At 43.4% G+C, this 15804-nt stretch overlaps 1 protein-coding gene across 1 annotated transcript; it reads left to right on the forward strand.

Moving 5' to 3' along the window:
- Positions 1-7892: 7892 nt before the first annotated feature.
- Positions 7893-15012, forward strand: RNF4 (ring finger protein 4). The gene is made up of 7 exons (XM_054295623.1): positions 7893-7978; positions 8441-8561; positions 9318-9397; positions 10654-10663; positions 11791-11956; positions 13092-13140; positions 13475-15012. The coding sequence occupies exons 1-7, from the start codon at positions 7970-7972 to the stop codon at positions 13622-13624; spliced, it is 585 nt and encodes a 194-aa protein (XP_054151598.1). The 5' UTR covers positions 7893-7969; the 3' UTR covers positions 13625-15012.
- The last annotated feature ends 792 nt before the right edge of the window (positions 15013-15804 follow it).

Below are 15804 nucleotides of genomic sequence, written 5' to 3' on the forward strand. Positions count from 1 at the left end.
CAGGCATTACTTTAGTACGACACCAGATGCACAGGGGGTATCTTGGCCTAATGTGCATGCCTGGCTGAAGGTGATATATGGGTTTATTAGCCAGAGATCACAGTATCACAGAATGTGCTGAGTTGGAAGGGACCCACAAGGATTATTGAGCTCACTTCCTGGCCCTGCACAGCACCCTCCCCAGGAATCACACCATGTGATTGTCCTGAGAGCATGGTTCAAACACTCTTTGAACTCTGTCAGGCTGGTGCTGTGACCACTTCTCTGGAAGCCTGTTACACTGCCCAGCCATCCCCTGGGTGAAAAACCTTTTTGTAATATTCAACCCAAACCTCCCCTGACACAACTTCAGGCCATTCCCTTGGGGCTTGTCACTCACCACAAAGCAGAGATCAGTCCCTGTCCCTCTTCTTCCCCTCATGAGGAATTTGTAACTGCAAGGAGGTGTCTGTCTTCTCAGGCTCCTCTTCTCCAGGCTGAACAGACCAAGTGCCCTCAGCTGCTCCTTCTCCTCAGGGCACTTCACCATCTTTGTCACCCTCCTTTTGATGCCCTCTATTAGTTTAATATCTTCCCTATATTGTGGGGTACATATTAATCAGAGAAGTGTTAGATATGAAGTTGCCTGGGTTTGCCCAGTGAGCCTCAGAGGGGCCTCTTGAGGGTCCTGAGGAACCCCTGGTGGTCTGCCTGGAGTTGGTTCTCACCCTCGGTATAAAAGCTGCACACTGTTTCTGAAGGAACTGCATTGGCTTGGCTTGGGACAAGGGGCAGTAACCACCATAGCTCCATCGAGGGCTCTTTCTGCAGGAGCAGTTTGTAACACTGGGGTTGACATGGTGGTGTTCAGTCATCAGTGGGATCTGATGATCTCAAAGGTCTTTCCCGACCTAACTGATTCCATAGTTCTGAGATTCTGGGGAACGTTTCCAGAACACGGGGGGAGGGACGGGAGATTGAAGGGGGGGAGGGGGGTAGGGAACCCCACCCCAAAGCTCACACACACTCCACCTCCAGGTACAACAGCTCAGGAGAACACAGCAAAAGCACGGTCAGGCTTCGGCCGCCCTTTCAGCGTCTGTCAGGGCCGAACGAACCCGAGGACCAGGAGACCTTTCCCGAGGGGTGGCGAGCGAACTCAGTGGGCCTCTACAACCCCGCCTAGGCCCCGCGCCCGCGCGAAACTACAGCTCCCAGCACGCCCCGCGGCAGCCGAGAGCAGAGGAGGTGGGGTCGCCCGTCTAACCACTGTCTGATTGACGTGCGCGTCGGCAACTCCGCGAGCGCAGGGCCACAGCTCAGCCAATGGTAAGCGAGCGAGGGCGGGCGCTGCCGTGGGCCGCTGCCGGCTGCCTCTGAGGTGAGCGCGGCGGGCCGGGGGCTCGGCCGCGGGGGGAGCGGCGCTGCTGGGTCCGTCCCTCCCGCTTGCCCGACGGTCCGGGGCAGCAGGTGAGGGAGAGGACGGGAAGGGAGGGGGAAGCGGAAAGGGAAGCGGCCTTTCCCGGTCGCAGTGGGGGGAGCCGAGGAGATGCGGCCGTTCCTGCCGGTGCGCGGGGCTGGGCCGGCGCCGCCCCCGCTCCGGCCTGAGGACGGTGCCCGAGCCCCTTCCCCGGGTGCGGCCCTGGCCGAGGGGTTCCCCCGCAGCCCCCGCCGGGAGCCGCGTGGCGGGTCCGCCCTGCCCGGCCCGGCCCGGCCCGGCCCGGCCCGGCCCGGCCCGGCCGGGTGCTCCGGGGCCGGCTTCGCCGCCGCTTCTCCCTGGCCGGAGCGGTGGGTGCGGGCACGGCCGGGCTCGTTGTCCTGCCCCGCCTCCCCGGAAGGGTCTGCTCTTGTCCGGAGGAACGGCCGGGGCTCGGTGGATGGAGCTGCAAGAAGTTGTCGCTCTGCCCTCCCATTTTGTGTGACAGCAGGAGTGGGGGGAATGTTCCTCGCCTACCTCAGCCCGCACCTGCGCTTCATTACAGGATGTGGAAAGAGTCAACTATTTTATTTTTAATTTTTTTTTTTTTTTGCTGTATTCTGTTTTTGGGATTATTGAAAGCGGGTTGTGGCGTCTCTCGGAGAAACTTGTGCAAGTAAGAGCAGTGAGCTTTACTTCTGGCCTGTATCCATTTTTCTTTGCTGTGTCTGGGATAGGACATACGGCCGATGAAAAGGTTCAGTGTGTTGTTTTGTTCTGTGGGTGGGTTTGAGGGATTTCTTGGTTGTTTTTGGAACTGTTTTGGGTTTTTTAGGTTATTCATGAGCATGTCATATTTATCTGTAGGTGTAACTGCCTGCTTAAAGCAAGCAGACTGGTGTATTTCTGTTTATACCCTGTTATCACTCATCTTTACTCTTTTTATGGTGCCTCTCACCAAGGTCTCTTAGTATGGGAGCGTTTTACCTAATTTGGGTAACAGAGACTCAGTTTCTTTTTTCACTAAAGTTTAAGAAAATGAAATCATCTTTAAAAGTACTGGAAGTACACGATAGGAAGGTGTAAAAGAGTGAAAAGTTAGCGTTCTCCATGGTAAAAAAAAATTGAGACCAGCGCTTTGCGCCTGATATGTGTGTCTTCTGAAGACAAAAATGCTGTTAAGCAGATGCATCTTTGATACAATGTTTCCTGTTGTTAGGGGTACAAAAAGACATCTGGGGTAGAAGTGAGAAGATTTAAAGACACGGTGATGCCTCGGACTGGCTGCCTAGAACAGAGGCTAGACAGAGTTAAAGTGGGTATTTATTGAAGGCTTTTAACAGATACACCTTGGGCAGTCCAAGAGCCTCACAGAGGCTACAAGCAAGATGGGCAAGAGTTTTTCGGGCAGATACATGTTTGGTCTAAATGCATATCTGGGATTAATTGTCCAATTACAGCTTCAGGTAATGAAGTGACATTCCCCCAGTTTACTTTTGTTTATACTTTTTGGGCCTGAGGCTGTGATGATGACCTCGGTTTTCAGTCCTGGAAGGATTATTTTGTCTGACCAAACTGTGATGGGAGCTTACTAACATTCTATATGAAAGTTCAGAGTTAAACGCTAATCCAGTACAGGATCTGAAAAATACAAAATTAATATGTAAGGCATTGTTTGGATATTCCATTTTGACAAATTCAACATTTAATGGTGGTGTCAGCTGTGCCTTGCACATTCCCAATATTTGGATTGGTTTCTTTAGGTAGGTGCTTCAGCGAATTTGTCATGTTTAGGATAAATATGAATTTAAGTCTTGTCTGTGTTAGTGAGACAGGGAAAATGTCTATCTCTTGCTTCAGACAGTTTGCCTCCATTCACGTGGGAGACCAAGATTTCGTTTTGAGAGTGGTGCAAGAAAAGTTTTCAGTATTTTAAAGAATCAATTGTTTTTGAGTGGTAATTCAAACGTGTTTGATTAACTCAGCTTGAGCTCGGTGAAAATGTTGACTTTTTTTAGAGGAAAAAACAAGATACTTAAATGATGAATAGCAGTAGTTACCACTCCTAGTGTGAAGATTCTTGATTTAAATAGCTTGACCTTTTCTCTCAAGTACAGAGAAAAGTTGGTACTTGTAGTCTTTGAAATGTTCCTTGTTCTGAGATCAACCCTGTTTAGGAACAATAACTGCATGTGCAGAACTCTGCAGATGACAGGAAGGGGAGTGGCCTTTTCTGGTGCTGTACCGTCCTGCAGTGAAGCAATAGAAATTCTGTACAAGTTAAAAGTATTTATTGACTTGCTAAGCTGATCTGCTAGGTTTTTACACAAAGAAAAGTCTTTTTACTTCTTAAAAAGTCATTATTCTAGAATTTCAAAATGATGTCTGCATGCATCTTGCTACAAGTCTCACAGATAACTGCAGCTACAGTTGGGAGTGATGTCTGTGGATTGAGGCAGTAATTCTTTGTATTAACAACTCCTTGGTGCTGGGTGGTTTCATAGTGGCTGCTGGAACAAGAGTGTTATAGGCTTTGTCATTAACTTGGGCTGTCCAGGCCTGTGTAACAAACTATGTTATTAAGTGGTCCTGCAGTTTTGAAGATTGTTGAGGAATTCTTCCAGATGAGTGCATCTCTCAATATGCAATGTGTTACTAAACTTTATCTGTGGTATATTTAAAAAAGTGAACTCTGCTTTGTTTTCAGAATGTTTGGGCGCTTGATGCTCATTGAGGTTTCCCAAGTAAGCCAATAACATGTGGAAATCTATAGCCCCCAGAAAAGGTTTGTTCTTAAAAAACAAAAATGTTACTGGATCGTAGGACTCCTTCCATAGTCTTAATAAATTCTAGCAGTTGGATTTTCTTAGTAAACAGCACTCTCCTGACATGAGCCATGTTAAAATTGATGAACCTACCTGTGATGATTTGAGGTAGTTTTACAGTGATGAGCTTCCCTGTGGCTGTCTATTCTCAACTTAATTCTTCAGAAGCAGCTTCTGAAGAGGTATTGAGCCATTGGCAGCTGGAACATCTGTGCCTTATAGGTACTGTCTGCATTAATCATAAAGAAACCCAGTGGTCAGTGTTCTAAGATTCTGAAATTAAACCATTTAAATAGCAGCAGTGTGCTCTGTCACTTTTGTCAAAAGGTGATTCTGTCCTCCACTGCAAGTGAGGGTTGACACGAGATCCTGTCAGACATTTCACAGCAATCCTATGTTCACAAACATTACAGTAATCCTGTAAATAATCTGGGGTTTTGTGTCTTGATAAAGAATGAGTGTGAGTATTTAAAGTGGATAGGATGGTCTTAACAGGTCTTCTATTGTGTGTTACTTCAGTTTTCACTATAACTTTAAAATTTAAGTTGGTTGGCTTCATTTTTTCTTCTGTTACAGTTCTTCTTTGGCATTTAAGCCACTCACAGCCAGAAAGAATCTGTGCAAACTTCTGTTTGGAGTCATCACAGGTGTTCCCTGCAATATTTTTAACCTTTCTAAGTATACTTGGTTAACAAACCATTGCACTGGGCTGTACTCAGTATTGAGTCTGAAAAGCACCAGGTCTTGTGAAACCTTCTGGGTATTTTCCGTTCAGACCCGTGCTGCCTGATGAATACAATAGGTTTATTTTTTGCTGCCTTTCAGCAGTGCAGACATGTCGAAGTTGTTGTTCTGAAAGAGTCTATTTAAAAGCAGTTCTGACAACTTGTAATTTAAAATAAGCTTATATCAAGTTCATTTCTTTATATTTCTCAGGTGTGTGCACCAACTAACATTTCCCAGCTTTTTAATGACCAGGTGTTTTTTCCAATTCAATATCTGAGGAGAAGTGAGGAAACCGTGTCTTGGCTTTCTTGATGAAGTAAAACTTACAAATTATCTGATGGCTTAACTTGTTAATGTACCTCATGTGTTGCTCACTCTTGCTCATCCTCTTGCTGTGTGCAGAAAACTGGTTTACCTAAGTAATTTTTAATTTCATTTGTAGCTGGTCAATGAAGATAGTAGCTTTTCTTGAAGCAATTATTTTGAAAGAGAAGATATGTAAGGTTTAGGGATGGTTCTCTCCCTTGCCTCCCTCCCTTATCCCTTGTGCTCTGTCTCCTCCTTCCCCTCTCTCTTCCCCTGGTCTCCTAAAACCTCCAAATCCATGAATAACGATCATATTGAAGTAGGAGCTTGTATAGCACCTAGGAAATGTGCTCACAGAACAGTCTCGCTGTTTTTCTGGTTTTTCTTTGGTTGGGTTTTTGTATGATTGCAGCATTAGTCATGGTCTGGTTTTAAGAGTTCTTGTCTTCTATCCCAGAAACTCAGTAAAGTGATAAAATAGTATCTTCCCAAGAATGTTGATAAGGCTCACAGAGAAGCTTTCTTTCTGAACAAGTGAAATGAAATCTAGACCTTAAGAACAGTGGGATGAAGTGTTAAAAGAGAATTCTCATTACCTGGACACAAAATGTTATGGAAATGATTGCATGGGTGAGTCCTGCATTGAGGCAGCAAGAGCCTGAAGCCAGTCTGCCTTCTCTGGCAGCCTGAGTCTTCAACATCCCAGGTGACAACATGAGACTAGTTCTTATCTACCAGGAAAGCTGAACATGTCAGTTTAGATTTCTATAAAAAAAACGGGAGAGGGTGTTACACATAATAGTTCAAAAAATGAGATCTATTATGCCCATGGATTCACTAAGCATTAAGTCTATTGACTTTCATTTTGCCTTTTGTGCTGGTTTTAAAATGAAAAAATGTGAGAAAATTGATGAGTGGTGTATTGTGTTGCTTACAACTATACATAAATACAGCTTTGGGCTTCATAATAAGCATCAAATTGAGTGTAAGCATTTTTCTCAAGCTGTAATGTTTTTTTTAAATAATGTCACAGTTCGGTGTTAACAGGTCTCTTAAAAAAGTGATTTAGGAAATGGAGTGAGTTAAAGCAGAAAAAGATCAGTCTTTAATTGAAGGCTAGGATTGACTAGCAGTGCTGTTCCATCCCACTGTGTGTTCATGTTTCCCTATCTGGGAGTAGGCTACACAGTGTGTGCTGCTCTTTGTGGCAAAAATCAGTCAGCTCTGGAGACAGTTCAGCAGTTCTTGTTTAAAATAGTGCCCAGTTCTGGACAAATTTAGGAGGAAACGTCCTGAAAGGCTGTCTGCTCTGACAGGTTTGGTTTGAGCAACCCCTCCCCCACAGGTTCCCGCAGGTTCAAAAGGAATTCCTTTCTCCAAAGTGCAAAACCCCCTGTTTATTTAACAGTCAGATTGCTCACAGGCATGAAAAAAGGAGTGAATACTGTTCAATAATGAAACCTGTCACTGCTCTGCAGAGATGGCAGATCCAGAGTCCTTTCTGCAGGTGTGGCTCAGCAGTGGCGGGCCCTGGCTGATGTCCTAGTGCTTCGGACTGGAGAAAAACTGAACAGTTCCAGAAGAAGAAGCCACAGTCCCAGGAAAAAGCTTACTGCCTCAGCTCATGAAAAAGAGGCTAGCTAAAAAAACCCCAAGGAACAACTCTGTCTGTCTCTCTCTCTCTCTCTCTCTCTAGAGAAAGAAAGCTGGGAGAGACCCCCAGACGCTTAGCTCTGTTTTTGAACACAGGCACCACAATAATTCCACTACTTCCCTCCCCTCCTCAGCTCTAACTTGAAGCTGCAGGACTCTGCTCTATATCTGAGCACAGAGCAGACAACAGGGGTAGCAGAGTGTGCAGTCACCTCAAGACAGAGCTGTTCTGGTCCCTCTACCACACCCAGCCCCCCCCGCTGTGTGTTGGCCAGGTGGTAACTGTAGCACAGGCAGGCTCCGGGATGGGACCTTCACTGCCTGTCAGTCACTCAGAGCTGCCTTTATGCTTTTGAGCTCTCTCCCTTGGCAGGTAGCTGGGTGTGCACATGTGCAGGTAACACAGCAGCTACAGGGAGCTCAGATTGTCCTGCATGTTAGCCAAGATTTTGAAACTGAAATTTGTCTGCTTCACTTGCTTTAAATTCCTCTCAAGCTGTTCGGGTCCCAGCTGTTGGAATCTGGAGAGGGTCGGAGAAGAAAGCAGTTCATCTGGAGTTTATATTCTCTGAAGATGGCTGTTTATGACAAAATTCCACTGGTTCCTGCCCACAGACATTGCCTTGAGTATCAGTCAGTTGCTTTTCAGTTCCATGTCGTTGGCATTTGTTAATATTCTTCTAGGTTGCTGTCAAACTCACTTTTCCAGGTGTTTAGTTCACGGGTGAGAATGACTGAGGCTTCAGGCCCAGCTGCAGGTGTCTGAGGCTCACATGCTGAACTTGGGGACTTCCCTCCCCTCTGGCTTCGGGCAGAAACTGGTGGCTCAGTAATGGGAATCTGGGAGCAGGGGGGATTGGAGAGTACAAGCATTGCAGACAGGTAACCTTCTCTCTTCTCTTTGATAGGTTTGGAAAAGCATCATCCTCTAATCTTCAGAAACCTGGAGTTTTTATCAGTGAGCTACCTGAAGGAATCTAAGGGAATTATAGCTATAGCTTCCTTGCCATTACTTTTTTGGTGTTTGTACCTCTTCTTCAGTGGTTTTAGATCAAGAAGCACTATGAGCACAGTAAGTACTTTGCTACTCAGTCCAAACCTGATTCTTGAAACATGTTTTCCATTGTATTTCTGCAAACTATTTTAAGAGTTTCTAGCGAATACACAGGAACACAAGTATATTGAATCTTCGTGTACATTCAGATTTTTAATCACTCTAGGTGCTAGCAGTAGTACAGAAATGCTCACAATGTCAGCAAAACCCAATAAACTGTGAACTAGTTTCTCATTTGCAAACCATCATGATAGGCTTTTTCTTGGTGAGGCAGCTGGTAAGAGATCTGGATCTGGGCTGATATTTTTATCCTTGCTGGAATCGATTCAGGTAAGAATAAGCCATACCACCTATTGATGACTATTGCAGCCATTCCAGGAGTGTTTTCTGTACCTGTATGTGCTTTCATTGGTGTTGCAAAATTGAGGGCTATGTTAATACTGCTTGCACAGAAAATGCTAAGTCTTTGTTCTCTCTTAGACTCAACGGAAGCGCCGTGGAGGAACAGGTAATTCTAGGCAAGCTCGAAAAAGAAGCAGGCTCATGGCTTCCACTGCTGAAATGGCTTCAGAAGCAGAGCCAATAGAACTTGAAGAAAGTGGTAAGCTTTTTTTTGAAGTGATAAGAACAGAAAGTGCTTCTGCAGGGTTTGGGTACAGCTGAACATGTATTTTTGCCAGTTTCTAGGCTGTTTAGTGGAGAATAAGGGAAACATGATTTTAGGAAGTGCCTAGTGGCACACATGGCTAAATAACAAGTCTACTGAAAGGCATGGCATGGCTAAATAACAAGCCTACTGAAAACTGGTTTGGTTTGTTACTGAGCTACAATGCATTTGTCACTAGTGATAGATGAGTTGCACAGGAAAAGTCCTCAAGAGCTGCTCAAACATCTGCATGTCTATTTAGATAAGATGGGTGTTTCAGCAGCTTCCACTACACAGAGTGGCAAGCTAAATTTTGAAACTCCCAGGTCTGAAGAAGATAAGGAAAACTTTTTATTATTAATTGTGCCCAATCCCTCAAGGGAATGTGCACAGCACAGTGCTATTATATCCTGTATGATTCATGTTACATTTCTGTGTGATAAGCATTCTCCTGTCAGATGAGTTGTCTGTTGCTGTTGTCATCTGACAGAACTGTGTGAGAAGTTTAGCTGCTCTTTTGCATTTCAGCTTGCTGAAGACAGGGCTGGTAAAGCTGTCTGGGAGTTGCTGAGGGCAAAGCTTGAGTGAAATGTTGGACTCATTCCTGAAGAGAAGATGGACAGGAGATGGTTGAATCTTAGGCTGTTACATAGTGGCAGGCAACTTTCCTCCTCTGCAGTCTTTGACCTTGATTCTAACTTTGTTTTTCAGCTGGTGAAGAAGTAGTAGATCTCACATGTGAATCTTCTGATCCTGTAGTCGTTGATCTAACTCACAATGATTCCATTGTGGTAAGTAGTGAATAGCACACTTACCTAAATATTGTAGTCAAATTAGTTTTCTCATGTGTTGCCTGATAGAATCTGACTTTAAAGGGTAAGTTTTAAATTCAGATTTGGCTTTTCAGGGCCTGAAGGTCCTGTGTTACAGAGAATAAAGAAGCTGCTCTGGAGGTGTACTTGCAGTGATAGGGTAGTATAAACTAACTTTTTGCTCCAGAACCTGGAGTTTATATACATCAGTCATAAATAATGTAACCTAGAGATGCAGTTGATAGTTGAATTTTTTTTAGATATATCAAAGGTAGAATCATAGAATTGTTTGGGTTGGAAGGGACCTCTAACATCATCAAGTCCAACCATTCACTCAGCACCACCAGGTCCACAACTGGGCCTTATCTGTAAGCACCACATCTGTCTGTGTTGGAAATACCTCCGGGGTGATTTCAAGCCAATGCCACAGGGCTGACCTGGGCAGCCCCTTGCAGTGCTTGACAACTCTTGGTGAAGAGTTTTTTATAATACCCCCCCTAGGCCAATGATTTGAAGAAAAAGCCAAGAGAAAGAAGAGTGAGTAAAATAAGTTCAGGTTAATACTCCCAGAAGTCTTTAAAACACCTTAATTTTTTTTCTGCTCTTTTGAAAGCTAGAATAGTCTTTGATCGAGCTGGCAGTGTTGTTTATCCCCTCAGTTTTAGGATGCCACAGCTGCTGTGCCGAGCAGAAGCAAGCAACAGGAATAGCATAGGGAGTGTTTCTTGCTGGGGTTATTCCTGAGCCTTTGCAAAGGAAGGGCCTCAAACTTAACAACAGAATTTGCACTTACCCTGCTCCAGTTCCACCAAGAGCAGGCTGGGGGATGGGTTTCTTTTCTTCAGCAGCTGCCATAATATGGCATGTTTATGGACACCAGTGCTGAACTGGCCTGTTTGAGGAGAAAGAGGGAAAGCATCACCTGAAACTAAACCATGGAACTGAAAGGGGGGAGCAGGAAGGAGTGCATTCAGGTGGTTCCCAAGTTGCTTCTGTTGCTACCCCATTGGAGCAGTGGGAGCAGAACCATCAGCATCCACATAGTTGTTTACAGTGAAGCATTTAATATACTGCTTTTAATAGTCCTAATCAAAATAAGAGTAATAGCCTATCATTCTTGGCTTGTTTTGTTGGAACTGCTGTGCCTAGCTGGTCTTTGTATGTAAGACCAGGGGTGCGCAACAAAGTCTAATTGTATTTTCTTTTCTCTCCTCTCCCATATGTATTGATGCAAGATTGTTGAAGGTGAGTTGACATTTTAAAATTGATAATGGAATTCTCCTAAATGTAATAATTATTATTTTTTGTTTGCCTTTTTCAATTAATTTGAGCAGCATTTATTGAAACTGCAAAAGGTCAGCCAAGGACATTGCTAGAACATCTGGCCAGTGCCTTAGAGGATGAATCCAGTCTCTGCTTGATAGTCAGTATCAGAGCTTGTAGAAAGTATCTGAAATGAAATATATCAAAAGCTGCTCTAAATACTTTTTCTTATTTTCTAAAGACAGAATTTCTTTAAGCCCCAAGTTGACAATAAGTTTAATTAGAACTAGCATATTGGTTGTGAATGAAAAAAAAAAGTCAGATTTGTTTTAGCCTGTATTCCAGTAAAGGAACTAGAGAAGGTGATTTGTGCTCATAGTATGCACTAGTCTAACATGCCTCAAATTTTGCAGTGAGAAATATTAACTTTTTTTTCTACTTTAGATGTTAAAATAGTTACAGGTCTAAAGAAGTTCATCTTTTACATCTTTCAGATGTAGTCTAACTACATTATTGGAGATGCATTATGTGTTGTCAGCTACTTATCTAGAATGTAATCTGTCCTGTGCTCTGAATGAAGCAAGAGTAAGTGAAAAACGCCTGCAATAAAAGTTGTAACTGAGCACTTAGGCAGGAAGTGTTTTAATTTTGTGACTTTTTGTGTTGTCTTATTGTTTAGTAGCTTGATTATTTCTACATGGATACTGGAGTTGCAGAGATAAACTTGTGCTCAGTCCTCTCTCTTCCAGATCACAGCAGTTGTTGCAGTTCCTCAACATAGGATTGTAGCAGTTTCTGTCAGTAAGAATTGGGAGAAGTGTCTTCCCTTTATAGGGGAGACTAATTCACAGGTAGTGTAATTTCCTGGAATGTGTGACACTGAGGATCTTCAAGATTAAGTTTTAGCTGTTTGTAGGGTGAAGAGATCAAATGATTTGTGTCAGTATGTAGTAGAATATTCACAATGTCTTGACATGTTCAGCCTTAATATTTAGAAACTAGTTTAAGATTGCTTTTAATGCAGCTGAATATGGTCTAATCTTGCATTTCAGGGATAGTCTCAGGGAGGGAGATAATAGTATAGCTAACTTAACAAAACTAAATTACAGAGAACCAACGACAGAGGAGAAATCTGAGACTAAGAAGCCAGAGACAGGCAGACAGCTGTGTGCTGAGCAGTGATGATGAAGATGAAACCAGAGATAACGACGTGTACGTGGCTGATAAAGCAGCTCGAGAACTGGGACCACTGGAAGAGGAAACTGCAAGTTCAAAGTACGTACACCTCATGAGCTGCCAAACATGGAGTTGTGCTTCTTTTGAGGCAGACAGGACTGAGTTGTATTTGTCATCACCTGACTTCCTTTGAAGCCTTGGCTTTCTTAGTTCCCTCTTTTAATGAGTATGACATCCCATGTTGTACAATGGTCAGATGATACCGTTTTCACTTTAGGATGAAAAGCCAGCCCAAAACAGATCTACAGCTTTGTATTCAGCCTTAAAAAGATGAATGTGGGGTATGGCAAGGTCTGCTGGGGTAGATGTTAGTAGTGCTTCCTGCTTAGATTGAAGATAATGGGATAAAGACCATCTCATGCTTTCTATGCCTGTTTGATTAATAAATTACAAGCTGTGGTTCAGCATGGGCAGCGACATAAGAAAGCCAAATGTTTAGGTAAAGAGTTCTGAAGGTTTAAACTAGAGATTAGTTTGTAAAGAAAAGTGTCAGGAAGCTCTTTTTGTTTCTGCTAGCTGCTATTATTCAGCCCTTGGGCTGGGCCATGTTCCCTAGGCAGCCGGGCTGTGTCTGTTGCTGACTGTGTGTGCAGTACTGCTCTCCTGGAGGCTGAAGGCAGCAGAGGCTCGTCTGTAACCACAGCTCAGTAACAGACACTGAGTTGGTCTTTCCACCTTGGAACTGGAAATTTGAGTATTTCCTTGTGTCACTGTGTTCCTGACCTACATTTTATAAGGAGGAGTTCTTGAAGTGCCTATGTTACTGGGCTGTTGCTAAATTAGAGCAGGGGATTTTGGAACTTCTGACAGCCTGTTCCCTTTCTAGAATGACTCATTTCCAAGGCAGAGCTCGGTGCTTTTGTTACAGAGCTGTCACTGATGGCCTGTTGGAGATTAGTGCTGAACAGAGCAGAGAGACTGCTGTGAGTTCTTGTGCTAGACCAGGGTGACTTAGTGCATCTTCCCCCTGGGGAAAACCTTTCCTTCAGGACAGAGAGACCCAGTCTTGTTATTGCATGCCACAAACAGAGGAGTTAAAGGTACACAGGAGTCTTGAAAAGAAATGGACCATGGTGCACTCAGATGGTGCCGTGACATTTTGTGTGGGTAACCCTTGGTGTGCAGTGAAATTAATGGCTGCATGTTTTTTCTTCTTCTGTTCTCTGTACACAAGGCCGTCTGGTACTGTTAGCTGTCCAATTTGCATGGATGTCTACTCAGAGGTAAGGACCCACATGCTGTCATCCTTTATATGCTGTGTGAGGGAGAGAGGGGCACAGGGGGCTCATTTGGCTGCTGTGGGATGTTACAGAGAGCTGGCTTGAAGCACAGCTTGCCTTGAAGCTCCTAATAACTTATCAGTCTAAGTCACTACTTGTTAGTGGGGGTAGAGGGAGGAACCCTTGGCAGGATGGCACCGAAAGATCTTCAAGTTCCTTATTATTCTAAGAATAAAGGACAATTCCAGATATTCTAAATCATGTTTGTGTGATGGCAGTAGACCAGCAAAGTTGAATTCTTTACTTCTAATGCCTGTTGTGGTTTCTTTTTTTCCAGATTGTGCAAAGTGGACGACTGATTGTGTCAACAAAATGTGGCCATGTCTTCTGCAGTCAGTGCCTCCGTGATTCCCTTAGGAATGCCAACTCTTGCCCAACTTGCAGGAAGAAACTCACTCACAGACAGTATCATCCCATTTATATATGAGTACTTTTATTTCTCAGGACAGACTCAACTGGATTTTGGGGGAAATGTTATATTTTCAGTGCTCTGAAGATTTAAAGAGCAGCAGGTTGTGCACAAATCCAAATAAAACTGGTTTTTTTGGAGACCAACTTGAACATATCTAGACAGCTTTTTTATGGTCCAAATTGCTTCTTGTTATGTTCCTGGCTATCATGCTACATCAGTGACTGTCTAAACTAGATCATCAACCTAGACCAGGAAGGAAGCAGTTAATCCATTTCCTTCTACTTTTTTTAATGCTTAAATAAGGGAGTGTGAATATTTTGTTTTTTCTTACTCTGCTAATTATTCCTACCTTCACATACAGGTATGGAATAGTTTCCTTTCAGAACACAGATTAGCAATTCACCATTGCATTATGCTTTTTTTCATCCTGTAAGAAGCTCATGACTCTTGCTTTCTTGCATATCATCTTTGCCCTAGTAGAGTGAGTACTGCACTGAAGGGTGGTTTTTTCATAAATCAGTCTTAAATTGACAAGGTTTATGCAATAAAGTGACCTGCTGTTAATCAGCAGTCAAGTGTTTTGAGCAGCAGACATGAACATGCAAATGTTTTTATGAACTCCATGAGATCCCAGATACATAGACACACTGCAGCATGTACAATGTGAAAATAATTCTTTGATTGTTTCAGCTGCCAAGAATTCCTGCATTTTAATCCCAACACTGAATTTATTTTCTCACACAATGAGATGGTCTCTTGGGTTTACTTGTGCTGTAACACTGTCCTAATAATTATCAATAATACAGTCTTCTCTAGGCTTCCTAGTGATGAAAGTAAAGAAGCAAATTCATCTGTATGCTGAATACCAAAATATCTACAGATCTTCTTACTGTATCAGCTGTTCCCAGTGTAATGCTTTAAATTCAGTGTGTTCTCTTTGCTGTTCTCACTGGTTGTTACACTGACACCTGACTGGTTGTAGCCTGGTGAATAGCACTGAAAATTAAATTACTGTCCTGCCATTTTTGAGTGGAGGCTTTAAAAAGTATTTGGTAACAATGTTGACAGCCAGTTAGAGAAAAGTTAATTCTCCCTTTGCCCTGAGGGTTGTCCAGTTTTTTTGAAATGCAGTTTTAGAAAAGAAGTCAGATATATCTCCTAGAAAAGACAATTCCTCTAGTTGAGAAGGCAGGAATACACCAGTTTATGCACTCTTATCCAGTCACTTTTTCCCCAGGAGTGAGTTCTAAATGTCTATTTTAAACTTACAGCTAAAATGTCCGAACTGATCTCGAGTCCAGGGTGAGCTGATACAAACAGGTTGATGTGGGCAAGATTATTAAAATCAGGGGGTTGTGATCCACAGCTGTGGTAGGTGCATCCATGAGAACCTCCAGAATTAAACCTGGAGGTTCCTCCAGAATTAAACTTCTCTGGAGTTGGTTGCTTATAGAAACCATTCTAAGAACCATTCTGTGCCCTGGTGCAGCACAACTGAAGGGTGTGTTTAGTTAATGTTGGTATCACAGGTGTCACTGCTAACCTGTCCTTATCTGTAGGAAACCTTTAATTAAAGCAGCTCTTCTAAATTAGCTGTCTCAAGCTGCCTTGCAGCTCAAAGTAAAGTTGACTTTTTTTTTTTTTTTAATTAGGATGTTTCTGGATATAGAAATAGAGAGCTTTGTTACATAAAGGCTGCCTGAAGAAATGCAGCACCTTCACCCCCTGGTCTGGAGTGGCTTTGGTTCAGTGCTGTTAGCAGGAATATGCAGTTTCTGTGTTGTGGCAGTAGGGTGACTCCTACAAAGTTACACACAGGTGGTTGCTGTGTGCTCCCATGGGTAAGATAAACAAGCAAGGACTACAGCTGTCTCAGGATACTGCAGTGACACTGATGGCTGCAGTTGGGTCCCAAAAAGCAGAGTTGATGCTTAAAATATTAATTGTGTCAGGAGAAGCAGCCCAACATTAAAACTGTAGAGACCCGCAAGGGTCACAGAAGCTACTTTGTCCCAGTAGCTTAACAAAGAAAGAATAAATTATGGCTGGTTTTCCTGGGGTGGCTGCTGTGTGAAAGGAAGGATCAGAAGAGGATTTAAGGGATTACTACTGAGGATGAGGGTGAGTCAAGTCACTTAACCGTGCATCTTTCACAGTCTACTAGCCATGGCTTAAATAATTTTGCACAACTTCCT

The sequence above is a fragment of the Melozone crissalis genome, unplaced genomic scaffold (genome assembly GCF_028551555.1).
Source record: "Melozone crissalis strain CALT ecotype California unplaced genomic scaffold, PUWL_Pcris_2 ptg000006l_1, whole genome shotgun sequence".
Taxonomy (NCBI): Eukaryota; Metazoa; Chordata; class Aves; order Passeriformes; family Passerellidae; genus Melozone; species Melozone crissalis.

Excerpts from the sequence above, each read along its gene's own strand:
- RNF4 (XM_054295623.1), top strand. Across the intron at positions 8,562-9,317 it reads AATAGAACTTGAAGAAAGTG|CTGGTGAAGAAGTAGTAGAT; the intron begins GTAAGCTTTTTT and ends TTTGTTTTTCAG. Across the intron at positions 13,141-13,474 it reads GCATGGATGTCTACTCAGAG|ATTGTGCAAAGTGGACGACT; the intron begins GTAAGGACCCAC and ends CTTTTTTTCCAG.